Here is a 26,227-nt window from a genome sequence, read left to right on the forward strand (position 1 = left end):
GTAAAATGCTCTAAGGCAGCCCTAAGTAATCCTTGTCACATGTGCTGGAATGCTTTGGAGGGAAGGTATTCCCATGGGTAAGAAATACCAGATCATATATAGTATAACATCATGTAGACTCTATATAGTATTATATACCACAGCATAATTGTGAAAGTGTTTTCACACTTGAAGTTCAACTGTAAATTCCTGCCCCTGGGTCAGGACAATCCCCCAGCCCAAACACAGGCTGGGGGAGGTAGGATGGAGCAGCCCTGAGGAGGAGAAGCTCCTCATGACCCAGCTCCAGTGTGCACTTCAGCTCAGATCTGCACCCCCAGAGCATGAGCAGCAGCTCAGGGAGGGGATCTTATCCCTCTGCTGTGCTCTGGGGAGACCCCCCTGCAGTCCTGATCCAGCTCTGGGGCAACAGCACAAGAGGGATGTTGGAGAGAGTGCAGAGGAGGCCATGGAGATGCTGTGATGGCTGGAGCAGCTCTGCTCTGGAGCCAGGCTGAGAGAGCTGGGCTGGGTCGGCCTGGACAAGAGAAAGCTCCTTAAGGGGAGACCTTAGAGCAGCCCCAGTGCCTAAAGGGGCTGCAGGAGACCTGGAGAGGGGCTTTGGACAAGGGCCTGTAGGAACAGGCCAAGGGGAATGGCTTGAACCTGCCAGAGGGGAGACTGAGATGAGCTCTTAGGCAGAAGCTCTTCCCTGTGAGGGTGCTGAGGCGCTGGCACAGGGTGCCCAGAGAAGCTGTGGCTGCCCCATCCCTGGCAGTGTTCAAGGCCAGGTTGGACACAGGCTTGTAGCAAGCTGCTCTAGTGGAAGGTGTCTCTGACAATGCCAGGGGTTGGAACTGGATGAGCCTTAAGGTCCTTTCCAACACAAACCATTCCATAGTTCTATGATTATTATATATTTATAGCATAATTATTAAAACATGTCTTTAAATAGGGGGTTGTTTGCAGTGGGATGTGTTAAAAATTGAACAGTAACACTAGTGCAGAGTTATGCTATGGTGGTATTTCTCACTCTTACCTGTGTATTTCACCTCAGAACATCTGGACCATATGTGCTGAAGAGAACTTCTCTCCTACTGCTCTAGTGGCTGTGTTACATCACTTTGTCCAAGCGGGCCAGCACAGGCAAGCTAATGCACAGAAGAGGGTTTTTGCTCTCCATGCAGCTGGGTTGTACTTCTTGTTGCTGGAAATCCCAGGTGAGCAATGGGTCCTACTCTTAATTGTAGGATAAAGCATCATTCAGGATAAATCAGCTTTCGTTTAGAAGGATTCCAGGTGGAGCAAGTGATGGCTTTAGAGCTGTCTGCTTGATCTTCCTGAAATCCTTGGGGATCAAACCCAGGCATGGTTTGAGTGATCAGCCTGACAGCAGCTTGGTCACTGGTCATAAAGTAGCTTGAAGGTGTCAGCTCAGGCCTGTGCTGCTGTGCATCTTAGTAGCTCTGTGACAAGGTGGACTGAGGAGTCTGGATGCTACACAGAGCTGAAATCATGTATCCCTCTGCTTAGACAGTAACACACAGTGAAGGCAGAAGCTTATTCCTGTTCCTGCTCTATAACTAGAGAGGATTTCACTGTGTGGAGCTTTTGGACAAGCTCATTTGTGAAACAATAGTTTTTGTGTAAAATAATCAGCAGTGGGAGTGTTCTAGCAGTCAGTTTTCTGGCTGTCAAAGCAAGCAGGGAGCTGGCCAGATGATTTGATGCTGTCTGTATTTTGTGTGGAAGATGCTGATGTTGTCTCTCCTGGGCAGGCAGTATAGTTAACCAGCTGTTGCACCAAGTGATGTTTGATAAGTGCCTTTATGCCCTGACAAAATGCTGGCCTCAGGAACCAGATCTGGCCAGGAAGAGGAAGAAGATGCACACTCAAAGCTCTCAGACCACTGCAGGGAGAAACAGAAAGAAAGGCAAACCACGCAGGAATGGCCCCTCCCATGTAAGATGTTTGTATAATCTCTTCAGATATAAATCACTATTAACAAGCAAGTTGTTGGCAGTCTATTTCATCTTGAGGGCAGTGTGATGCTCTTCCTCTTTTCCACCCTTTTTTCCATCCGTACCCTTTCATTCAGCACTTCAGCTGTGCTCTTGGTCCTCTACCTAGTAGGAATTTCAGAAATCTAATGATTTGTGTGTGGCATATTGTTAGGAAGCTCAGTAGCAGAGGGATAAACTAATTCGTATCAGCTTCCTCAAGAGGGTTCAAGTTAGTATTCAGTCTGATGGACTTTGTCCTTCAAAACAGGAATAGGCTATGTTGGCACTTTCTGGTTTTGTACCCAACTTTCATCTTCCTGTCTGGTTTTTGGTTGGTTGGGGTTTTTTGTCCCCTTCCATTAAGTGTGTTGGTTCATCTGAAAGAAAAGATTCCACATTTGGGATGGGAAATCATGTAGGATGTAGCCTGAAAACCGAAATGTGCAGAAGAGACCCACCAGTGATGTGGGGCAGGATGGTGTTGTTTCTCTTTTCTACCAATATAGATGGAAGAGATCCAAGAGGAAGAGGAGAAGGAGGAAGAAAATGATGAAAATGTTTACTTCTCAACAGATGACCTCCTTCAAGTTCGCAATGCAGTCTTCTTTCTGCTCAAAAACATCTTGAGGCTGCTACCTAAGTTCCCCCTCAAAGAAAAACCTCAGTGTGTGCAAAACTGCCTGCAGGTAATGGGATTCAACTACAGGAAACCTGGAGAGGGGCTTTGGACAAGGGCCTGTAGGGAATGGCTTTAACCTGCCAGAGGGCAGATTGAGATGAGCTCTTAGGCAGAAGCTCTTCCCTGTGAGGGTGCTGAGGCGCTGGCACAGGGTGCCCAGAGAAGCTGTGGCTGCCCCATCCCTGGCAGTGTTCAAGGCCAGGTTGGACACAGGGGCTTGGAGCAAGCTGCTCTAGTGGAAGGTGTCCCTGCCTGTGGCAGGGGTTGGAACTGGATGAGCTTTAAGGTCCTTTCCAACCCAAAACAGCCTGGGATTCTCTCTGAGCGGGATGCCTGCTCCATGTCTGTCACGCTCAGCAGATTGTGTTTCGTTCCAAGGTGCTCAACCCTCACCATACACATGGTATTGAGCTGCTGGGCTTTGGGTCTGCTCATGTCCTGCTTCAAGGGAAGTGCTGTGGTTTGAAATACAGACTTGAGTTCTGCAGGGTCTGACCCCCAGCAGACCTGCACATCTTCCCCGCTTGTGAATGAGCTAAGCTTGGCTTTCTTCCCTTGCAGGTCTTTATTGAAGTGACAAACTTTGAGCCAGTGGTACAGGAGTTCAAGTTCTCATCAGCAATGTGAGTAAAGAATTCTGGATGCTTGGGGGATTCTGTTGGTGTTAACCTGTTGTTGTGACAATGAAATCAGGGTTTCCTTTCACTAAAGATAATTAAAACGTGTTCCCCCAGCTAACAGGATACAACACCTAGTGAATATTGAATATGTTCCAGTCAGTGAGCTGATTTAGTTGTAGTAATTGTAGTAAACGCTTCTCTGATGAGAGATGATGACATCTCTTTGCCTCCTTTCTCTTAGGAATGTTGACAAGGCCAAGTACATCTCTGAGCTGGCCTATTACGGGGTGCGGTTACTGTGCTCCCCTCTACATGGTACAGAAGATAAGGTAAAAGTTAGGCAAAATCTTTAAAATCCTCCCTGCTGTGGTTTGTTTCCTTCTCTGCATGTCATTTGGGCTTGCATGTGTTCTACTTCTCCAGTTAGTTTTACTCTTTGTGCAGGTGTTTGCTGGGTAAGAGATGAGATGCTGTTTTCCATCCCAGCCCTTATTCCTTGACTTGTATAATGATGTGTCTTGTGAGCTTTGAGTTCTGTGCTCTAGTGATTCTTGTGGCAGGTGAATCGAGAGCAGAGGATAGAGATCTCTGTTCGTTAAAGAGAATTCCAGGTTCCTGCATTTGCTGGAATGCTTTTGTTTCCTGCTAGGTGGAGCTGCAGCACTGCTTGTACCATGCTGCGGTGCTGGGTTGTGCAGCAGCAAAGCATGATGTCAGTGTTATGTGCAGATGCTGGTGAGCAGGGCTGATTCTGATGCAGAGAACACTGTCATCTGGCACATCCCATTCCATCAGGAATGTGTCTGCAGATCTTATTTTGTTGTCAAGCACACTGTGTCATCTCGCTTAACCTGTGCTGCTCCTGTGGATGGGGCTTTTGAGCTTTGGGTGTGACTGTGCTGCTGTGTTTGTGGGTCTTTCTAATCCCATCTGAACTAGCTCTGAGCTAGCAAGCCAGGAGTTAGTGTCTGTCTAGTCAGGACGTCCCTGCCTCTCCTGTTTGACTGCTCAGAGTGTGCCAGGATAACAAGGCATGCTGTGATCCCAAAAGTATGGCAGGGAGGAAGCTCCAAAACACTTCTTGTGTGTGCACACCAGTGCATTTCCTCAAATCCCAAACATTTCTGACGCACTCAAGTCCACTGCTTTGGGGAGGGGGATATCTGTTGATGTTTTCAGGAAGCCCTTAGACATGAGCAGAGCCCAGAGCCCAGCAGCTTGATACCATGTGCATGGTGAAGGTTGAGAATCTCGGAACCATGCCTTGCTGACCTGGAATGAGAACATCCCAGCTGGGAAAGATGTGGTGTATTAATGAAGGGATCCTCTTTGAGTTACTCTTCTGGGAGTCATGTTTTGCAGGTTCTGTCATTTGGATGTAGGCTTGTTTGGTTTGGAATTCTTCCATAAACCTGGCCAGAATGCTATATCCATGGGCTCTGGTTGCTGCTGAGCTGAACCTGAGAATAACCTTTTCTTTCCAGGTTCTCCGCTGTGTCTTCCAGCAGCTCCTCAGTGTCATTCTGATGCTGGAAGGTGGTGCAGGCTCCAGATTTGCAGTCCTTGCCATCACATCAGCTGTGATCAGTGCCAGGAATCAGGCTATTAAATTTATCAGGTGAAGTACAGAGCTCTGGCACTACCCTCCCTGGGTAGGTCTGCTCTTTCTTCTGGCGTGCCCTTGCTTTACTGTTTGCTTGATAAAGGGATGACAAGAACTGGCACTGGCTTTGAAGCTGGTTGTGCAAATGAGGCTTAATTAAAATGTCTGTAATGTGAATTTACTGAACTTGCTGGCAGAGGTGCTGTTTGACAGAGACGTGGCACTGAGTAGAAGGCATCCCTTTCTCTGTTTTGCTTTGTGTCAGCTTTTCAGCTCTTGTGGTTTACTACAAAGTATTTGGAAGGGAAGATGACGATGGAGCTCATGTCTCCTTAGCTCTTTGCATTCTCCTGCTTAAAGAGGGGTTTTGCCTGTGTTTACTGGGGATCTATGTGGTTGCAAAGCATAGTTTGGGCATAGGTCCCCAGACAACATCTAGTGAGTAGACTGAAAACAAAGAGGCTTTTCCTGGTTTCTACCTGCAAGCCAGGTTAATGCAGACAGTAGGTCTTCCATGCCCATATCTTCTTGTACTCCTTGACTTCTGAAATGCATTCCAAAAGGAATTTACTTCATTTTTGCTGTCTCCTAAACCGAGTCTTATTAACATCTGCTTTTCCTTTGTGCAGCTCTGTAGTGGATGAGCTGAAAGAAGTTGCTTTTCCAGTTCTTCGGATATTACTGCAACATATCTGCACCAAGGTACGCTGAGCTTTGTTACCTCTGGAGCTGAAGAACTGATGGGTGGCAGTATCTAAGAATTAGGAAATGGGTCTTAAAACAGCTTATGGGAATGCTGAGGGTGAGCTCTGTCCCACTCATTTCCAAGTGCTTGTTCCCCACTGTGACCTTTCCAAAATGTGCTGTTTCATTTTCCCCTCCCAAAAGATTAGTAAAGAAGCTTGATTCTAATACAAGACTATCATCTGAGCTAGCTGGTGAAGGGCAACTCTTAACCCATCCTGTTCAAATATGTGATTTACATTAATTTAATCATGTCAGAGAGCAAAAGTGAGCCTGGATGCTCACTGGTGCCCACATGATTAGAAAGGTTCTTGGGGGCTGGGATTTGTTGGGATTCAGTCCCTGTTAATACAGGGGGGTTGGAATTAGATGGTCTTTAAGGTCCCTTCCAATCCAAACTATTCTATGCTGAGAGCTCTTGGCCTAGGTACCCATCTGTGGACAGTCAGGTAGAAATACTCCCTCTGGATTTAATCCAAGCTCCACCTTTCCCTGGGGGAGAGTGTGGAAATGCCACACCATGCCGTTGCCCTTGTTTTTCAGGTCCCAGACAAGGCTGATTATCGCACATACGCTGCACAGGCCCTGGTGACTCTGCTGAGCAAATTCCCTAATGTAGAGTTTGCTGACTTCATCGCCTGGCTTTACAAATACTCCCACAACACTAAAGTAAGTACATCTTGATGCTCCAGGCTTCGGATGCAGCAGCAGGTTGAAGTTGAAGGGTTCTGAACAGCCTTGCTGTTGCTACTGCTACCTAAAGGCACTGAGTAGAGCACTCCTGTGGCTTTGCTTACATTAACAATGTGCTTTTTCTTCCCAACAGATTGCCTACAGGGTGTTCGCTCTCGATGTAGCCTTAGCTTTGTTGGATGTGCCAGAGAGGACCGTGGACACCTCCCTGTCCCTGGACCAGCAGAAGTTTCTGAAGCATAAGTTTTTAGTACAGGTGATGGTGTTTGGGCGCTGCTCGGACAAAGCACCCGTGGTCCGTAGCAAAGCTTTAAGCAGCTTTGCCCAGTGTCTTGAAATGAAAGCTGCTACTACCTTGGAGAGCATCCAGGACTTATTACAAAGCTGTAAGTATTAATGGATCAGATAGGGGGAGTATTTCTTGAACTTTAGGGAATAACTACTGGGAGATAAGAGAGCTGGTGGTCAGGAACTGAAATCTGCTCATCCTTGCGTATTTGTCGTGATGAGAAGTAAGAAATGAGTCTTGTTACTCATGAAGCCTTATATTTGGAAGGGATTCATTCTCACGAGCCAGTTCTAAATAGATGCCTCCATATGAGATACCTTTGAAAGATATTTGCAGATGACTGAAATTGCTCACTAAAAAAATGTTTGTTCTTGCCTGAGAGTTGCTTGATTCTTGAGTTGCCTTTTGCTCCTGTGAAGTTGTGTGCTCTTCACTGGCATTCTGAACTCCCTCAGGTGTGGGAAAGGCCAGATGGCCCAATTCAGAGATATGCCTGGGGCATCCTACAGTTAGATGAGTTGCCTGAAAACAATTTGGAAGGACAGAACATCTGGAATTAAAAGACTTCATTTATTTCTTTTGTTTGCTTTCTTTTCGGCCTCACAGTCTTGGAAGCAAACACAGACACTGCGAGTTTGATGGGCAGTGCAGAAGGTACAGAGCTATTCTCTTCTAGTAAGTCTTTGGCTTTTTTTGGCATGCCACATTCTGTGCATATGCATGCCTGTAAAGCCTAGGCCATGCATGAGGCTCATTGTGTAACAGTGAAGCATCTTGCTGGGTGAGCATCTGCCTTTTGAGCTCTTAAACCCTGAATTTTCCTTCCAGCTGTGTCCAGCCATCCACTGAAGACCTTGCCCATGTTCAAAACCATTGAGTTGACAGACAACAGCAACGCTGCTGGGCTTGATGGTATGTCAAAATCACACTTGCCTTTTCAGGTGATTTTTCAAAGCCTTCACTGAAATTAGGCCTTCTGAAGTGTATTCACTGTCCATTTCTCAAAGAGAGCAGAGGGTTTTCTGTAGAGCTGTTAAAAACCCACTTCTGGGTGATGAAGGGGGTGGAAGTGGCAGCTATAAAGAAATCCTGTTTCCACTCAAGTCTGACAAATACATGTAATCTTGAAATCCTGATGTTGGTTTATGTGAATGTAGTGGTAACTCTTGTGGAAAAGCACGTAACGTATCCTTTCCAGGAAGGATGGGGTATATTACTTGGAACTCCATAAATATAAGGGTAATTACATCTTTTGCTTCAGTGCCAAAAGAACTAATATATTTTTGCCATGTAAACCACATCACCTTTGAGTAGGACTTAAGTGGGGAAGAATTCACTTCTCTGCAGCATCAGGAACTGGCTGGAGTTGAAAGCCAAGTGTGAGGTGGACCGATGCACAACGGCAAGCAGCTGGTTCTAATGTGTTGGTAGCATGAAATCATCTTTTGTGGCTCTTTGAATCTCTTCTTTCTTTCCCTCTTCAGTCTAAAAGCTTTTCTTCCTAACCTTTAGGCCTGTGCCAGTATCTCTGCTCTGAGTTCTTGCTGCTCACCTCCCTTGAACAATTCAGCAGGCGGCTTGGTTCACATCCTGCATTTGTGGCTTTGTTACGCGCCTCATGCTGTGCTTCACATGGGATCTCTCTCCCTATCTCCATGAGTCAGGCTCCAGTCCTTTCCATTGACAGCTTTCCTTTAAAACGTTGCCCTGATAAATGTCATTAATCTGCTCTCTCAGATAGAAAAGTCCTCCAGGCCACTTAAGTTATTGTGTATTCCCTGTGTAGTTGCAGGCTTCTTGTGGCAGAGGATGCTTGGCTTTGTATCCAATACCCAGCTGAGCATATATTTGGCACGTGGCACAACAACTTCAGGAAAGGATTGGATTAGAAAGGGCTGTCTTGGGCTCAAGAGGATAGCTGGAATACAGGCCCTCCGAGTCAGTCAAGATGCATTAGCAAAGCTGTCTGGCACACACTTGTGTTTGGCTTATGCTTGGGCTAATCTTGCACTTCTGTGGAGACCAAAGAGTTCATATTGGAGAAGTGGAATAAATCTTGGTTGAGGACAGTCAGAACGTGCTGATTGCACAAGGGCAGAGATAAGAAGGGGGAGGGAATCTGCAGGGTGCTGAGGAGTTACAGCATGCAAACGTTGGTGCTCCCTTGGTAATTCTCAGCTCCTCTGTTTCTTTGGTGGGTTGTTCTGGGGTTGGTTTTCCTCCTTCTTAAGGCACTGGGAGTCAAATCAGTGTCAGCTGGCAATATGTGATTGGTTTCACACATTTGGTCCCCTTCACAAGAGAAGGTGTGTTTTAATGGCAAAATCTGGTGCTAAAAAGGTTCTTTTTCTGGGAGGAACCTGTGATTGCAGTTAACTTCCTGTTAAGATTGAAGTCCCTTTTCCAACTGCTTTTGATTAATCCTATTTCTTAATGGCAACAGAGTGAACCTCCATGGGGATCTCTTGTCACAGACACCCAAATTTGCCATATCTTGGGCAAATCTTCCTTGATGCTGTAAGAAATCTAACAAACAGCATTAAATAGAAACCTTAAAAGCAATAGTCAAATGCATCAGTCAGGGTTGCCAGCTTGTCGCTAGATCATTTGAATGATTTAAAGGTGCTAAACAATTGTTCGTGGCTCTGTGTGTTCATTTTTGTGGCATTTAATAAACTCCATTATGTATTTTTCCTGAGAACATCCAGAAATAAGTATGACTGTGACTATGGAAAGTGAAATCTGAGGCCTAATTTGATGTTCTGGTTTCCTTCTCTTGGGTTCTTTGCAGCTGCCTTCTGCAGCCTCGAGGAGTTCATTCGGCTAATAAATGGAGTCATTTCCACTCTAGGAAACACAGCAGTTCATACATTAATGCTTTATCCTGTGTGGAGCTCTGAGGCATAACTTACAAAAGGTTGTAGGCATTCAAAGCTCTCTGCTTACAAGTCTATTAACCTGCCTTGGGTTCAGACCTGACAGTCTCCGGCAACAAATTGCTTAGTTGAGTTGGGAGCTGTGCTCCTCCTTGCGCAGCATGGCAGTGCTGCTAAATGGCTCACTTCTTCTTGTCGTGGTTTTGGATAGGAAAAGAAGTCATGGCCATGCTGAGACGGAGAGCTGGAGATGAGAAAACCAACGTGAGGAAATCCGCTCTGCAGGTGGGATGGCTCCTGCTTGATTACCCGCAACACTCCCAAAAATGATGAGGCCATAGTACTGTAGGGAACTCTGCAGCTTTACCCTGTAGCTTCCTGCACAGTGCCTCCAGGCCTTGGAAAGATCTTGTTTCCTAGCTCCTGATCAGTAAATAATGCAAGCATGATGGTGGGAGATTGTTCTAGGACTCTTGCTGGCTTCTCTTAGCCCCTCATTTAGAAGAGAGGCTCTTTGCAAATGTCAACAGGCATTTCAATTAAGTGACTTCCTTGGAAACTGAAGCAGATTAGCTGCTTAGTTTGTTTTGACCTTGTTATGAAAGAGATTGGGTCTTTTTGAGGGATGCTTTGCTTGTTGCTCCCTTTATTTAATGAAATCATTAGCTTTTAAAGAGATGTGCTTCAGCAAAGATCTCATCCTTTTATAAACCACCTTCCTCTGTTAGTCCTCTGCACCCCAGCTCTTCCCCGTGATTCGAGCTTCCCAGGTAACAAACATGGTTCATACAAAGATCTGTTATTTTCAAGGGGAAGTAGTGACATTTGCTCTATCCAAATGCTGTTTCAAGAGCAGAATGACTGAAAAGATGCGTTTTGTTTCATTCTGCGTCTCTGCACCCACTACCCATAAATTGTGAATGTGATGCCTGGCTCTGGCTGAGGGAAATTCATGTCTGGTTCAAGTTGCTAGGGTTGGATTGTATTTTTGATTGGCTACTTGATGCACATGGCCTGTATTCCCAACTCCCAGGTTTTCATGAGCATCCTGAAGCACCAAGTGATCCCTTGCACTGCAGAGGATTTGTGCATCCTTCAGGACCGCTGCCGGGACCCCGCTGTCTCTGTCCGTAAGCAGGCCTTGCAGTCTATAACAGAGCTCCTCCTGGTGAGTGATCTTACACAGATGAGCGAAATGTGAGTCAAAAGAAGGAGACAACAGACAAATCTGGTCTGTGTCAGTTGTTCATTCAGTGAATTTCATCCTATGACTGTGTCTTAGTATTTTTTGTTACCTTTTGACTCGGAAGTTGTGATTCATTCTTACACATACTTGTGATTGCTGCAGGGTGCTTCCAACTGTTGGAAACATTTCTTTTCCCTGGGTGTTGATCTCTGTGTCATGGAGAAAATGTTTATGTGGCTGGCCTTCTCCAGTTTGAAAGAAAATGTGAATCACTCCACTGAAATGCAATGTGGAGATGATAGCACTGCAATATTTTGATTTTCTATTTATTCACAATGGGTTAGTAACTTGGAGCCCAGGGTTTATATTAAGCAAAGCTGGTTTTTTAGTGTTAGATCATCTGCTGTGCAGCTTTATTGTGATACTGTGAGGACTATTTATAGGGTTTCAAACCAAAGTGTTACAGTACTTCAGCAGAAGCACCAGCTATGATCATATGCCTCATGGTGTCAAGGAGGTACAAGTTCTCTTATCCTATTGCTAGTTGAGCAGTATGCTGGCATTTACAACAATTCCCTTACCGATCTGAATCTGGAGGCTCCTAGGCCTTTGCTGATCTTAGATCCTTTAATGATTTAAAGATGTTTCTAACACAACATTGTGTTTCTCTCAGTCTCAGCACAATAATGCTGTAGTGCAGAAGGCCTGGTTAAATGGAGTGGTGCCTGTTGTGATGGACTCGGAGAGTTCTGTCCAAGAAAAGGCCTTGGATTGCCTTGATCAGCTCTTGTTGCAACATATAAAACGTTATGATAAATTCAGGAGCGATGATAAGAATCAGGTGCTGGCATGGGATCTCCTCACCCTCCTGGCTTCAGACAACCAGGAGCTCAAGTAAGTGCATTTTTCCCCTCACCGTGAGCTCTGTTGGCTTTTCCCTTTGTTCGATGCCTCGGGTGCTTCTATTGCCTTTACAATGTCAGCATTCAGGTCCAAAATCCAGTACTGTTACTTGGAATCCCATTAGGATGTGCAACTTTCCCAGCACAGACAAGCTGGTGAGAAAAGTGCAGTCTTCCTTTGTGTCAAGTGTTTCCCCTTGCTGCTCTCATTACCTGTGCTCTGTCCTTGCACCCCAGTGTTCACACACAGGAGCGGTGCGTGCTGTTCTTGATGTGTTGCTAGCAGCATGACTATTTAAGTCAGATGGAGGTGTTGTGACGACAGAAGAGGGGATATATATAAAGAAAAGAGAACATCGCCCTGTATTAATTCTGATGTACAATATGTTACTTGTCTTATGACAAATAGAATTATTCTGCCTTTTGTAGAATGCTGTGGGAAGAAACAGCAGAACTGGCATGACACACAGTATGACAAGGACACAACATTGGTTAAAGGCAGCTGTGTGTTTATTAGTCAACAGGGCATAATTGCTCAGAAATAGAAAAGGAGATGCTGGTGGGGCTGCCTTGCCCATCTGTGACACTGGCAATGTTCTCATTTGGGCTATTTTCTAACATGGTTTGCACAGTCATGGTGCCTTAGAATACCTTGCAGCTTGGTAGAGCTCAGAACTCTTTCCACGTGAAGTAGATAACTGGTGTTAAAGATGAAAATGAGCAAGTTTTGATGCCTTAACATGAGTGTAACTTGTCCCATCCATGGCTATTCAACAACAGCTACTAGAAAGTCTGTTACAGATTGCTGAAATGATGTTTTCTTGATGTGTCATGATATCAGTTGGACCTTGCATCTTACTGACACGGAGCACTACCTCCATGCTTGTGTGCCAGGGCATCAGGACAATGAGCTGAAAGACTGAAAATACTGCTAGTGAATAAGTGGTAGATATCCCCCTGTATTGCAAGTCATGGGAATGCCAAGCAGTAGCAGCTTTGTTGCATTGCCCAGTGTATCCTGGATAGGGATGCTGGATTTTCCTGCCAGTGCCTAAGACCAAGTGTTTGTTCTCTCCTTTAACTTATTTCTCTTCTTTCTCCCCTGCAGCCGTTACTTGAACAAAGCTTTTCTTGTGTGGTCCAGACAGAATAAGTTCAACTCCACCTTCATTAATAACATCCTGTCTCATGTGGAAACAGAGCATGCTGTACCAGCCTGGATGCTGCTTGCTAAGGTGGCACGTTCTTCCCCCAAGCTGGATTACTCCAAGATCATTGAATCCTGGGACAGTGTCAGCAGGTATATGTGTGCTTTGAGCTCCATTCTGTACTGAAAGAGATGGGGGTGAAGAGGAGGGAACAAAGCAAGTGAGCACGTTCTGTCCTTCCCCAGGCAGATTGCTGCTTAGATATCAGTCCTTGATTCAGGCAATCTGTTCTGCAATGGGAGGCAAGCAACGGCCTATAGTTTGTGCAGTAACCAGCTCTTACCTAAAGCTTTTTGAGTTTTCATTTGGTTTGACAGGGCTGCCTTAATAATGCATACCCAGATGAAAGGATCTTTCTGCTGTGGTTTGGTGGTGTTCCTTAATGTGAGCTTGTCTGCTCTGCTCTTTTTCAGGCAGCAGAACATAAGCGCTGATACTACAGGACATATGCTGTGTGTCATGGGTCATGTCGCAAAGCACCTCCCTAAAAGCACTTGTGAGAGGCTGATTGGTGAGTGGCCTTGAGAAACTGCAGTGGGGAAGGCAGGGTTCATGCCTCCCATCTTCAGTTAGGTCTTCTCCATCACTTGGGAAGCTTAGGAAATGCTCATTTTCTGTTTCTGTTGTTTTCAGATCATCTCAAGTGGTGGCTGAGGGATCCTCGGTGTCCCTTGGAGGTGATTAGCCCAGCTGTGGAGACTCTGCAGAAGCTCTGCCGTGCCTACACAGATGTGCTGGAGGAGGCACAGGTGTGACTGAAAAGATAGCTTCTAAAATAGCTTGTTTCACACTTTGGAGCGCTCTCTCTGTCTCCAGTCTAGGCTCTCTTAACAAAGGGGAACTGACTCCAGCAGCTCAAGTCTGTCCTGCTTGGCTTTTACCTGCTTTACTGCAGTTGTGCTGGAGAGCATCCTATAAGGATGGGCTTGTGAGAAATAGTCCTTTCTTGAGAAGGATTTCTCAGCACCACCACCTGAAATACCTTGCATTTGCCTTCTGTCAGAGCTGACAGAAATAGGAGACCTATGGCTGTGCCTTTTGAAATCAGCTACTTCTCAGGCTTACTCCAGTTTGAAGCTGCAGGCGTATGCTATAAGCTCTGAGTATTCTATACCAGAGCTGCTGTACATACACATATTTTCTAGACCTCTTTCATGGGACCAAACAGAGAGTTGGTAACACATCAGTTGCTCATTTTTAGTGCCCCTGTTTCGTACCATAGCTTGTTTTACTCCTGTAATGAGAAGGTAAAATAGACATCTCAGCCTGAGCAGTCTCAAAGAAGCTAAAACTAGTGCAGTTCTCTCTTGCTACTGTTTTCTCTTTGTGTTCTATATCTCTTTCAATATTGATGACAGCTATTTGCATTGTGTTTTCATTTGAATAGAGCTGCAGTTTCCAAGCAGCCTGTGAAAATTCACACAGGTAACCCCAAATGTGTTGGATGTATATGAAACAGTCACTTAAATCCTTTTCAAATCTGTGTTATTTCTATAATGAAGTAAACTTAGGCCTGTAGATCAGTAAAAGCCAGATTCTCCAAGATGTTTGGACACTTGCACACATCCTTTGATGTGTAGGAGGAATTTGAAAGCTCTAAGGCCCTGTCTGATTGATTTCAATAGCACCTAGATTATTAAAAGCATGTAAGTGCTTTCAGATAAGATTTTCATGTATGGACAGATATTCCAGCTCCATTTTGCTTAATTAATCAAGTGCCCAATTAATTTTGTTTAATTATGGAACAGGAGCTGCTCAACCAGGTGTGTGGAGATTTAGTATCCAACTGTGAAAGCTACATCTCGAATATAGTCCTCAAAAAGGATGGAGCAAAGCACCTGCAGGAAGATCTCTTGGTACGTTTGGTTCCCCTTCACAGACTGCTCGAAGGCTGGAGGTGTAGTTGAGACTCCAATAACTGTTCCACAGGAAGATCCTGGTGTGTGCTTGGGTGTACACACTGGGATCTGGTATTTGTGAGCATCCAACAGTTTTATACATCAACACTTGCTTTAAGGGTACAATGTCCCATGTATTTGTAATAAAATGACATGGGTTTTCTTTGCTCTTCCACTCACACTTATGAGCTGTTTGGGAGATAAGTGTGAAACATAGGTTGCTTTTGAGGTGGATTTCAATGTTATTGAAAGTTGGTTTTGGAGAGGTAGCAGCAGAGTCCTGCTGACTTCATTTGCAGCTCAGGCATTGCCTTTTGACTGCAGTGGTGCTTTATCTCTGTAGGTGAGACACCTCTACCTTCTGGGGGAGGCTGCACAGCTCTGTCCAGCCAAAGTGGAGAAACGTGTCTTCCTGTTGATTCAGTCCATTCTGGCCGCTCCTGTCAGCGAGGACAAATGTGAGGCTCTCTCCTTGCTGCCTGTAGTGTTGGGCTTACAGACAACAGTGTTTACCAGAAGAGCATGTTCTCATTCCTGACCTGTTCTTCCCTAGTGGTTAGTCCTCCAGATGGTGAGGAAATCCCAGCTTCTCAACCGCTGTCCCAGTTCAGAGGATCAGCCATGCCTTCAGTGGTCAGAGCTCATGCCTTCATTACTTTAGGTGAGTGCTATCCTGCAGTAGAAGCTGGCCCTCACATACCCAATTCCCGGCCTTCCTGCTTCAAGTTCTGCTCAAAAAGCTGAGTCAGTTGTAGGCACAGTGCTCCATGTTGGCATCTCCTCAGCTCATGGCTTTTTAGCAATGCAAATATCCATGGTAACAAGTGGCACAACCATAAAAATACATCCATGTAGCTGTTTCTCATGGTGGTTAATGGTGACCAACAATTAGCAGTGTCCTTCGGAATCATACTTGGTTGCTGTCTGGCTGAAGGATTCTCCTACATATGGTAAAAGGATGAAGAAAACTTCATGCTTCTGATGCAGTTTAGAGCAGAATGACTGCACACAGCTCCTTGTTCTCCTCAGCACGAGGGAAGAACTTCTTTGAGAGAAGCCTCAGACTGCATCTCCAGTATTAATGGAGAGTACTAAGTGCAAGTTCTGCTTTCGTAGTACCTCTGTGGTTAAGAGCAAGTCTCTTCTCTCGCAGATAGTATTATTCTTAACTGCTTTGGGAAGCTTAATTCTTTTGTACAGAGCTAAGAAACAGGGAGAAGTAATGTTAGAATGCAGGCTGGTTTATTTTAGGTTGGTTTAGTGATGCTCTCAGAGGTGGGTGTCTCCCTGCTATGCCTATGACAGCTGGGGCTGTTCTTTTTAGCTGCTTTGAATAATACCCTGTACACAGAAATAGTTTGCTGTGAAGGAGGGAATTTGGCATGGAGACCCACGCTAAGGGTCTAAGTGGAGTTTGGAACAACTCCTCAAAGTATCATTTCTTGGAGAGATGGTGCAGATTGCTCATCAAGTTTCCATGTGTGTTTCTTCTTTATTCCTGCTAACTTCCCGATTCCTTTCTTGGCTCCTATTGGGCTCGAAGGAGGCAGTAAGCTGGGCTGCGGTGGTTAGGAAGAAGACTGTCTTTACAGCTCTGACAATCTCATCCCTGTTTCCCAGGTAAATTGTGCTTACAGCATGAGGATCTGGCCAAGAAATGCATTGCAGCTCTCGCTCGAGAGCTGGAGGTGTCACAGGATGTGGCTGTTCGCAATAACGTTGTCATCATCATGTGTGATCTGTGTGTCCGTTACACATCCATGGTGGACAGATACATTCCCAACATTTCCGTGTGCCTGAAGGACCCCCATCCCTTCATCCGTAAGCAGACACTGATCCTGCTCACCAACCTCCTGCAGGTAAACAGGGGCTCTGTGTCTCACAGCCTGTCCAGCCAGTGCATCGCTTACACCTTGATTCAGCTGCACTTCAGCAGGAAGACTTTAAACTATGTGTCTTGTGCCTGCTTTGTTTTGCTAGCTGGGCTGGGATCCTACCAAGGACACTTTACACAGTTGGATAATGGGGTTATTTTTAGACAGTGGGTACCTCTTTTCTCACCTTCTGTTTCTCTGAATTCCCATCACTCCTGTATGAATGAATATAACGAGCATTGCAGCACCTTCTTCTCCCACTGAGAAGGCTCAAGATGTTTACTCTCCCCATATCCATACGAAGCCAGGCAAGGCAGATTTGGAGTGCATTTGGCTCCCAGAAGAGTTGTTGAAGAGCATATGTTCCTTGGGATGCTTCTGCTTTTTCACTGGGACCTGTGGTAAACCTGGATCCTTGCCACTGTGGCATCTGTATGTCCACTCCAAAAGGAGTGGTTTGGGGTTGATTTTGTGTCTCTCCAGCTGAAGGTACCTTGCTCATCTGCCTGATGTATCTTCTGCTGGCCTCCATCAGATACTGTCCTGACAACAGTCTGAAGGCTTTTCCTGATCCAGGTAATTTGTTTGCTGTTTCTTACAGGAGGAGTTTGTGAGATGGAAGAACTGTCTCTTCTTCCGTTTCATTACTGTCTTGGTGGATCCATGTCCAGACATTGCCAGGTAAAATACTCATCTGTGAGTTCAAAATGAGGTGGGCTCAAACCCAGTCCTAGCCTTGTACCTTCAGCAAGCAAAGCAAAGACCCAGTGAGAGAGATCCCATTAACCACTTCTATGGTGGTCATGCCTTAGGGTCTGCCATGGTAGCAAAGGAGTGGGGAACTTCTTTCCAAGTCATCCAAAGGACCCAAAGTAGCAAGCTGTGTGTTCTTGCCATGCTGGTTTTGACTCTCAAGTTATCCAGGGAACAGGAGTTTTTGAAGGAAGCCTTGCTGAAATTCTCCTTGTGGTTGTCCAGTAGGCTCTGTCTTGAGTGGTGGTTTTGGTTTAGGGATAGGATTAAATATTTTCCTTTTAAGCCTTCCACCAGTTTGTAATACTCTGACACCTAAGAGGACTTGTGCACACTGGCTTTAAGTGATGTTTCTGTGGGTTTCCAAGTCTCAGGCTGCTCTGTTACATGAGAAATGGGAATGGGGCAGGTTTCCCTAAGGATGGTGCTGCACAGGAGACTTGGACACTGCTGCTTTCTCCCTGAAACAGTCAATCTGAAGATTGGCATCTAGCACCATCAACTTGTCATTGCTTCCTAGTGCATATTCAGACTTTCCTTTTCTCTTCAGTGAGTTTAAGATGTAAAAATGTCTTTCCAGTAGATGGTGACATTGCAACATCACGTTCCCAGAGCTTCGGCTGAAGAACATGGTGTTATTTCTTTGGGAACCTTTCTCTTTGCATCTGCCTTCAGTGACTGCATCCAGACAAAACCATGTTCTTCATGTCTGGGTTTGACTTGCAGCTGTTGTGGGGATTTTGGTGATTCATTTTATGCTAAGTGCTGTGCGTCAGCCACAATGGAACTGAAGTTATTTAAACAGTCCAAGTCTTGTGCATGGATTCAAGTTCAGTCTCTCTTTAATGGCACAAAAATTGTAGTATTGTGGATGCTGAGAATGTCTGTCTCTTTCTGCATGAAAAAAGGCTTAAAGTCAATGAACTGATAACCTTGCTCGAGCCCAGATGGAGCCAGGCAAGGATTAAATGTGGTGTTGAGGGAGAATTGCAAGAGAAAAACCACCCTACTGCTTTATAGCTTCTGAACCCTATGCTGTGTTTCAAGGGGTGGCTTTAGAAGCTATTTGATGGTAGGGTCTTTGTTTTCTTCCTTTTCAGGTTTGGAGAGTTCTGCTTGGTGCATCTCTTGCTGAAGAGGAATCCTGTAATGTTCTCCCAACACTTCATTGAGTGCATCTTCCATTTCAATAGCTATGAGAAGCATGAGAAGTACAACAGGTTCCCCCAGAGTGCGCGGTCAGTTGAGCACATTCATATCTCCTCTTTGCTAAATGATGGGCTGTCTGGCCCATCATTACCAGCCCCGGGGCAAAGGTTGGGCTTGATGATCTTAAATGTCTTTTCCAACCTAGTTGATGCTATGACAGCACTTGTGGCACTGTGTAATTATGTATGCAATAGGGTGAAAGCAGCCAGGGGAAACTCTGTTAAATGCAGGGTGCTCTCCCTTCCCTGTGACACTTCTGGGAGGCCTCCTGCATGTGATTTGTGGCAGTGTGTGGTATGCTAACAGGTTTATGGGTCTGGAAATTGACATTCAGCTGTTCCTTGCTGATTGAAAGTCATTATTTCAGTGACTTCACATAATGTGACTTGGCCCTGGTAATATGTCTTGCTCATCCCCAGGGCGAGGAGTCTCTTTTCTCTGAAGGGGAAAGAAAACAAAGAGAAGAGGATGCTTATCTACAGGTTCCTGCTGGACCACTTTACAGATGAGCAGAGGTTCAGCATCACGACAAAGATCAGCCACAGCATCCTAGGTAAGGGCCTGTCCTTTAAAGTCTGCCAAACTGATGTCTGTATAAGACCACAATCCAGCCATGTTATCTTCCCGTCTTTACTGGCACTGCTGCTTTCGGTATACTACTTATTTCTTCCCTGTGTGTTCCAGCATGCTTTGTGGATAACGTCCTTCCATTGGACCTGGAAGCCAGTGAGCTGCTCTCAGATACATTTGCAGTCCTTAGCTGCAAAGAAATCAAGCTGTCAACTATGAGGTCAAAACCAGACGAAGATACTCAGCCTGAGGAAGATGAAATGGCAATGGCCAATGCTGTCATGCAGGTGGCACAGAAAAAGCTCATCTCGCAGGTGATTGGCACTTCATCTGGAGTGGGGAGAGGACTGGCTTCTTAAGAGGCTCTGCTTAGGTTAAAAGCCTATGTACATATGTATGGTGTTAAGAGCAGGCTTAGCTGTGGTAATTCCCTTGCTATGGAGTGATAACTCCTCCCTGAGACCATTCATCTAACCACAGAGTGGCTTCTCCTTTATTGCATTGTGTAACTGTTGATGCCTTGTTCAAACAAAGGTTCAAAAGAAGAACTTCATAGAAAACATTGTGCCAATAATCACATCCCTCAAGTCTCTGATGGAGCAGAAGAGGTTCCCAGCTCTCCGGGACCTTATGAGCTACCTCCAGGTAAGGGGAAGTGTTTCCTTGTTGGGTTTCTTTTTCCTCTCTTGCCTTAATGTGTTAGATGTGCGACTGGGAACAGAACAGCCTTCTTAGAGGGAAATTTAGAAGGCATATGATGTTGTGACACTGCCACTGTGTTAACTAACATAGGAGGCGAAGGGATTTTAGATCAGGATCAGTGTGATATGTGTGAGCCTCCTCAGTGGAACGTGGGCAGAAAGCCTGAACGCTGGAAAGCTTTTCCATGTTCTCAAGTACAAACTGGAATCGAAACTCTTAGTCTGTTAAAAACACCTCTGCTCCACCAACTGGTATTTCCTTTTGCACTTAAGCAGCTGTGATCTGAATGGGGATGTGAATCAGTAGTCAAGAGATTTCTGAAAGACTTGAAACATTCCTTATTGCTCCAGGAAATGATGCAGGATTACAGAAATGAAATCAAGGACTTCTTTGCTGTGGACAAGCAGCTGGCAGCCGAGCTGGAGTATGATATGAAGAAGTATGAAGAGCAGCTGGCCAGGGAGAAGGAGTCAGACCAAGAGCAAGTCTCCACAGCACAGGCAGAGGTTGGTGGTGCCATTAACTGTACCTGTGCTGTCTCCTCTGCTAAAGTTGGTGTATGGCTCACACCCCGGCTCTGTATGTGTGTGGACCTCGTTACAGCACTTGTAACAGCATGGCTGTGTAATGTTCTCATCCCTCCTCTCATTTGCTGGCAGAAGCTTTGGTTTCAGAGTCATTTTATGCACTTAGAACCACTACAAGCAACACGTGTTAGCCAGTGGAGCAGCAAACAACTGATGTAAAGAGAATTCAATTTAAAGGGAAGGCTAAGTCTAACTTGCCACTGGCTGTGCTTACATGTTGTGTTGCTCTCCGCTCCCAGCGTGATAGAGATGATAAAAAGGTTCATTTTGTCTGACTTTAGGTGTATACATAGTGCAAACTTAACCTGTCCTGGTGCACATCCTCTTTTAAAGTCATTGCAAAGAAATATGTGCTGGGGTCAGTTGTCCTGAACTATTTTACATAATGCTTGAAGTTGAGGTGACTTCTACTCTGCTGATTTATAAGAGCACCTCTATATACACCCCTAAACTAGGACATGTGTGTCCCATCTCGATTTCCTATTTGCTTCTTGTTAACATTTTGGCCAATAAATTCTGTCTCCCTTTCACCCCTTGACATCCATCACCCAAAGGGTAGTTCTTAATCATGCAGCATGTATGTCTAAGTGTCTTGTATCGGGCTTATCTACACCTGTATCCACTGTTAGACATGATCTTTCCTCCTGTTTTCTATAGCAACCTCCATCTTTGGAGAGAACTGGACCTTCTGGAGGCTGGAGCAGTAATGCTCAGTCTCCTACAAGTGGGAGACAGTCCTCCTCACCTCAATCAAGTGCTTCCTCGGTGCCTTCTGCGTTTGCTACACCCAGGGCTGATGCTCTGAAACGCAGTCACAGGTATGGGTCCTGGTTAGGATGACCAGTTTGATGACACACTGCAGGGCTACTGCTTTGCTTAGCCACTCCTTTTTAGAGGTATGGAAGCTACCAGTGTTGCAGCATGATCTTCTCCAAAACATCTGGTGTCTAAGATCAGAAGGGATTGGAGAGCACAGGTCTCCCTTCCTCCCAGGCCAGGTTGGACAGGGGCTTGGGCAACAAGGTCTGGTGTCTTAAGGTCCTTTCCAACCGAAACCATTCTGTGATTACATCATCTCCTTTAGGCTTGCAGAAAGCAATGACTGGTTCTGTCATGGCTTTTTCCCTATAGGCCAACATCCTTGAGCACAGTTGCCATCCTGAACTCTGCCAGGAAAGCGATGGAAGCCAGGAGCAAGCAACGCAGCAAGAGTGTTGGAGGAAGTTTAGCGACTGCATCGCTTCCACCGAGCACAGCCGGCAGCAAGCAAGGTAGGAATCCTGCTGGAAACTGGCATTGGATCAGATCTAGTTGACACAGCCTGATTGTGAGACCCTGGAGGTCTCCGAGTGAACACATTTCTATTTGAATGATTTCCCTGTTGTTCCCAGCATCCTTCCAAAGCCTGAATGAACAGTCTACGAGAGAGAATGTTTCTGTGGTGGGCCGTGCAATCAGCACACCAGAACGTAAGTACAACCCAAAGGAGCCCTTTCCAATGGGGCTGAGCACTCATTCTCTGAGAGAGGTAGCAGTGCATGCTCTGTGTGCTCCCTAAAGAGCAAAGGAATCATTGCTAGCTGTAGGGTATTTATCTGAGTGCTTGTAGTAAATAAGAACTGTTCTGAAATGGAAGGCATTGGATGAATGATGCAAGGGAAATACTCAGGGTCTGGTCCTCTTCAGCTCTAAGACAGGAAGCTCCTGTTGTCCAAACAAAAGCTCTTGGGTGAGCTACGACCTGCTTCTAGCGCAGGCAGTGAGCTGTGACAATTGCAAGAGAACAGAGAGATCTGCTTTAGTGGGATTAATAACCTGCAGGGTCATTTCTGAGTGTGTGTGTTCTTCCCTAAGGAAGAACTGAGCATTGGAGAAGGATTCAGGTTTTTTTCACTCTGCTGTGGAAACTAATGTACAAATACACAGGGAGGAACCTCGTACACAGACTGGGAGTTTGCTGTGCTTGTGTCCATGGCAGCTTCAGCTCCTCCCTCAAAACCTGACCTTCAAAGTCAGTCTTTCCTGGAATGCTTTCTGCCAGCCTACAGCATTCTGCAGTGTCACTTTCTGCAAGCTGAGAGGCAGTTACTCAAATGGGGCTGAGTTCCAGCAGTGGATTCCTTCCTTTATGTCAATTCACTGCTGACCTTCTGGAGGGCATATCCGTCGTGGTGTGAACTGTGTCACTGACACCCTCCAGTGAAGCTGGGTGAGTATCTGACAAGTTGTCTCTCATTAGGCAGCTGTGAAGTGTTGTGGGCATGGGTTGATGTTCCAGATGCACTGCTGTCTGCCTGCGCTCTTTGCCTCTATCTGTGCAAGCACCTGACCTGCACACACACAGGAGAGCAAACCTCATCTAGCCAACAAAGCAGGGAATGGCAAATACCTGCCATGTGTGAGCAGGCAGCAGTGATGTGCATCCACTGGAAAATCTGACCCTTCTCTTCCCTGCGTGCTCCACTCTGTGGCTGGATTTGTCTGCCTCAATGTTTCTCTTTGCTGCCTGAGCAACAAGCGATGATCTTTGTGCAACAAAAATACCTGAGGGCATGTTTTTAGAGAGCAGAAATGGTGAGGAGCCAGCTCTCTGTCTGGAGGCTTGCACGGCTGTTTCTCTTGAGTGCCATATGGTGAAAAAGGAGGCAGAACATTAATCTGCAGTGGTACTAGGGCTGAATTCCTCCTTTGCTTCAAGGCAGCGCATGTCCTCCTTCAGCAGGGAGACAAACTGTACAGAGCAGTGTCATCACTTGAGTTAGTGTGCTGAGCCATCTGCATGGTGGGCCTTGTAGGCTGATAGTCAAAATAAAGCATTCTTGTTTCTCTAGTATATCATTCTAGAACTGACAGAGTTCTTTGTAAGCCAGTCTGTACTTGAGAAGTTCAGAACAACTGTCTAGTCTTTTTATTTGTCTGTTCTGGCTGTCTTTGGGTCTCCTTCTCAACCCCTGCCTGTTACTTTGAGGATGCCTACATGGCTTTGAGCAAGTAGCAACACACGTTGTGAAGACAGCACCTTTGATTACATGGGAAACCCTACTTGATGGCAGTTCTTTACCATTTCCTTCCCCTGACATAAACTTCTCATTAACCAAGGTAACTTAAGGCACACACTGCACAAAGGACACTTGCAGGTCAGTCTCCAGAGATGCAGTGGCCAGCTAAGGCAGATAGATCAAGCTGGATTCCCACTACAAGCTTCAGGGGCTCCCTTCTGGGACAGGGAGGTAGTTGAAGGGCAAACCCAGTTAGTCTGGAGAGGCCTTACAGCAGAGTTTCCAGCTCCTGTCCTATAAAGCACCTTCTACCTTAATTCCTTGTGAAAGGTTCTGAGAAACATGAGCGTAAACCAGAGTGTTGAATAAAGTAAAATCTGAATATTGTGACATCTCTCCTGAGATAAATGACAGCAAAGAGACAGCTGACAACTCTGGCCTATTCAGGCAAGCTAAATTCTACCTAGCTTCCCTGTCAAGTAATTCCTCTTGTCTGGCTGCAGGCAGCTCCTCAAGGAACGGCTGTTCAGGTCCTTTGTCAGTCTTCAGGGGCCCATATTGTGCCTCGGCAAGGCAAAGCAACTGCTCTGAATCTAACGTGTTGCTGAGACAGATGGCAAAGCTTCAGTGGAAGGGGTGGCTGTCCCACTTAGGGAGGGCAAGGAGGTCTTGTGATTGAATTAGCTTCCTCCCCATACAAAGCAGGCTCTGAGTTTGGAGTGTAAAGGTGATGCTCACAGATAGCCCAGCACATTCAGCACACAGTTTTGAGGCACTGAGGTCTGCTGTGGATGTGCTTGCAGTTACCTGGATACGCTCACTCTGTGCCACTTGGGTGCCACATGCCCTGCCCCCAGGCTGTGTCACAAGCTCGCTCTAATCTGTGCTTCTCCTTTCAGAGACCATTAATGACTTGACTTTTGGTGCTGGGGTCAGTTACATCAGCTTGATGCGCACACCCGCTTCAGGTCCAGGCAAGTTCTCTTTGGGATTCTAACCTGAGGGAGGGGGAAACACCCCGATGATCAAATCTGTGGCATTTCTTACCATATGAAAGTATGTGTGTTATTTGCAGAGAAGGAGAAGGCTGAGGAGCAGCCAAAAGATATCATCTGTTTGAACTCACCAGATGAAGTGTAAGTCACTGCAGGGCTGAAGCAGCAATGGCAGTGAGGGCCCACTGATGACGTGCTTTACAATCAATGCTCCTTCTCCTTCCTTCTTCCAGCCCCCCCCAGCCCCAGAAGTGGAAAATAGAATCCCCAGCGAGGAAAAAGAGCAGCCAGTGTGTCCCCTTGAGACGTTCCCAGCGGAGAACCCCACTGAAACCAGACAACTGATCCCTTCACTGAGCCATTGTACATAATCATCAGGTTGCCTGAAATTTGTCCCTCTCCTCTGTATTTATAAGTCCCTGTGGGCACACGTCTGTCCTCCCTTCCTTCCTTATCTATTCTGATGTGGGTTTTACATGAAACTGTCTAGAAAGTGGGCACACAAAGCCTGCATTACCACATGTACATATTATAAACTGCTGCTGTTGACAGAGCTCAATGGAGTGCTGAAAGCTGCAGTATAAAGGGAGGCTTGCTCCTCACCCACAGGATGTATAATTTGTCCATTTGGAAAAGTAAGAGCATAATGTTGCCACCAGCTTAGCAATAAAGGCTTTTATCACAGCTTGCAGGGGAGTGAGTGGCTCTGCTTAGTCCCTCATTGTCCCTTCTGGCTCTATGCTAGGCTTGCTTTAATTTGCACAAAGGTAAACCAGCTTGTCACTGCCATCCCCCTAAATCTGGTAATTGCAAGCTCCAGCACCTCTTATTTGTTGTGCTAACTCCTGTGTGTGTGAGCAGCCTTCGTGTTCTTTTCTATGGAATATTTCCAGTCTTGAACTATGTGATTTCCATTTTATGAAAATAAATGGTTACGGAATTAATTCCACCCACAGCTTCTGCTCTTGAGCTGACAGAGGAATTCTTTTTTCCTATGGATTTCCACAGCCTCTTAACTCTCTTCCACTCCGTTGCTGGTATCTTTAGACAGTCACTTCAATTAATGTTGGACCCAGCAGCTTTTAAATATAGACTCTCATTTGACTGCAAGCAGGATGTGAGTAACTCAAATCAAAGCTGGTAAGTCCTGGGCATGGCTTTGTGCTCTATAACCTGTTTATCATAAATACGCTGTGGGAATGCTGGGATCCGACCATTCCTGAGGCTCTCTGGTGCCATGTGAACCTCACTGAAGCAGTTACAGAGCTCTTGCCCTAGATTTCATTGCAACTTGAAAATGGAATCTCTTTTATTCATGCTGGGCTGTCTCAATCGGCCATGACCAGCAGCAAGGGAATGGGTTTTTCTGCATAAGAGGAAACAAAGAGGCCGAGCGTGGTTTGGCCACAGCCCTTCCAGGGGCACTTACCTCCTGCATTGGAATTCCATCATTTGCCCTCAGTTTCCCTACTCTGTTCTGAAGATCAGAGAAACCTTTAAGCAAAGTTCAACTTTACTCTCCAAATCAAAGTCAAAACCTGGGAGCAGGGGATGTACAGACCGGCTTTGGCTTAATTATGGTCAATTATGGCCTCATCCATTTATTTTGTACCTTCTCTCCTACCGTGAAATATGATTTAACCACTTGAATTGGAATAGGTTGTTTCCTAACTTGTGCTTTTCTAGTTTTGTTCTGTTCTTGATCAGTGTTTGAGATGAGCCCCATGAGCCTAAAAAGAACCAGGGATAGACAAATGCCCAAGTAACCTTCAGCCCAATACAAGTAAAGGAATGCTCAGCCAGAAGAGACTTTCACTGACCTTTGCTGCATTGAAAACAGAAGCCTCCACTAATCTG

At 45.8% G+C, this 26,227-nt stretch overlaps 1 protein-coding gene across 2 annotated transcripts; it reads left to right on the top strand.

Moving 5' to 3' along the window:
- The first annotated feature begins 1,036 nt into the window (after nucleotides 1–1,036).
- On the top strand, nucleotides 1,037–25,325 carry NCAPD3 (non-SMC condensin II complex subunit D3). 2 transcript variants are annotated; one of them, XM_057433171.1, is made up of 33 exons: nucleotides 1,037–1,199; nucleotides 1,758–1,942; nucleotides 2,490–2,669; nucleotides 3,224–3,285; nucleotides 3,524–3,611; nucleotides 4,767–4,900; nucleotides 5,515–5,587; nucleotides 6,173–6,298; nucleotides 6,456–6,708; nucleotides 7,218–7,265; nucleotides 7,440–7,523; nucleotides 9,699–9,772; nucleotides 10,521–10,655; nucleotides 11,347–11,567; nucleotides 12,684–12,875; nucleotides 13,197–13,294; nucleotides 13,417–13,532; nucleotides 14,532–14,639; nucleotides 15,025–15,139; nucleotides 15,235–15,342; nucleotides 16,302–16,540; nucleotides 17,157–17,236; nucleotides 18,409–18,546; nucleotides 18,937–19,070; nucleotides 19,202–19,401; nucleotides 19,622–19,732; nucleotides 20,140–20,295; nucleotides 21,034–21,194; nucleotides 21,508–21,647; nucleotides 21,768–21,845; nucleotides 24,275–24,349; nucleotides 24,451–24,511; nucleotides 24,604–25,325. In XM_057433171.1, the coding sequence occupies exons 2-33, from the start codon at nucleotides 1,790–1,792 to the stop codon at nucleotides 24,713–24,715; spliced, it is 4,053 nt and encodes a 1,350-aa protein (XP_057289154.1). In that variant the 5' UTR covers nucleotides 1,037–1,199; nucleotides 1,758–1,789; the 3' UTR covers nucleotides 24,716–25,325. The 2 variants fall into 2 exon arrangements, 1 of the variants encoding a protein (XP_057289154.1); XR_008975351.1 differs by having other exon boundaries at nucleotides 1,065–1,199; nucleotides 2,499–2,669; nucleotides 7,218–7,286; nucleotides 24,275–24,511.
- Nucleotides 25,326–26,227: the final 902 nt, after the last annotated feature.

Source organism: Pezoporus wallicus, unplaced genomic scaffold (assembly GCF_028554395.1).
Source record: "Pezoporus wallicus isolate ANWC-B61680 ecotype Strahan unplaced genomic scaffold, APGP_CSIRO_Pwel_v1 contig_9719, whole genome shotgun sequence".
Classification (NCBI taxonomy): domain Eukaryota; kingdom Metazoa; phylum Chordata; class Aves; order Psittaciformes; family Psittacidae; genus Pezoporus; species Pezoporus wallicus.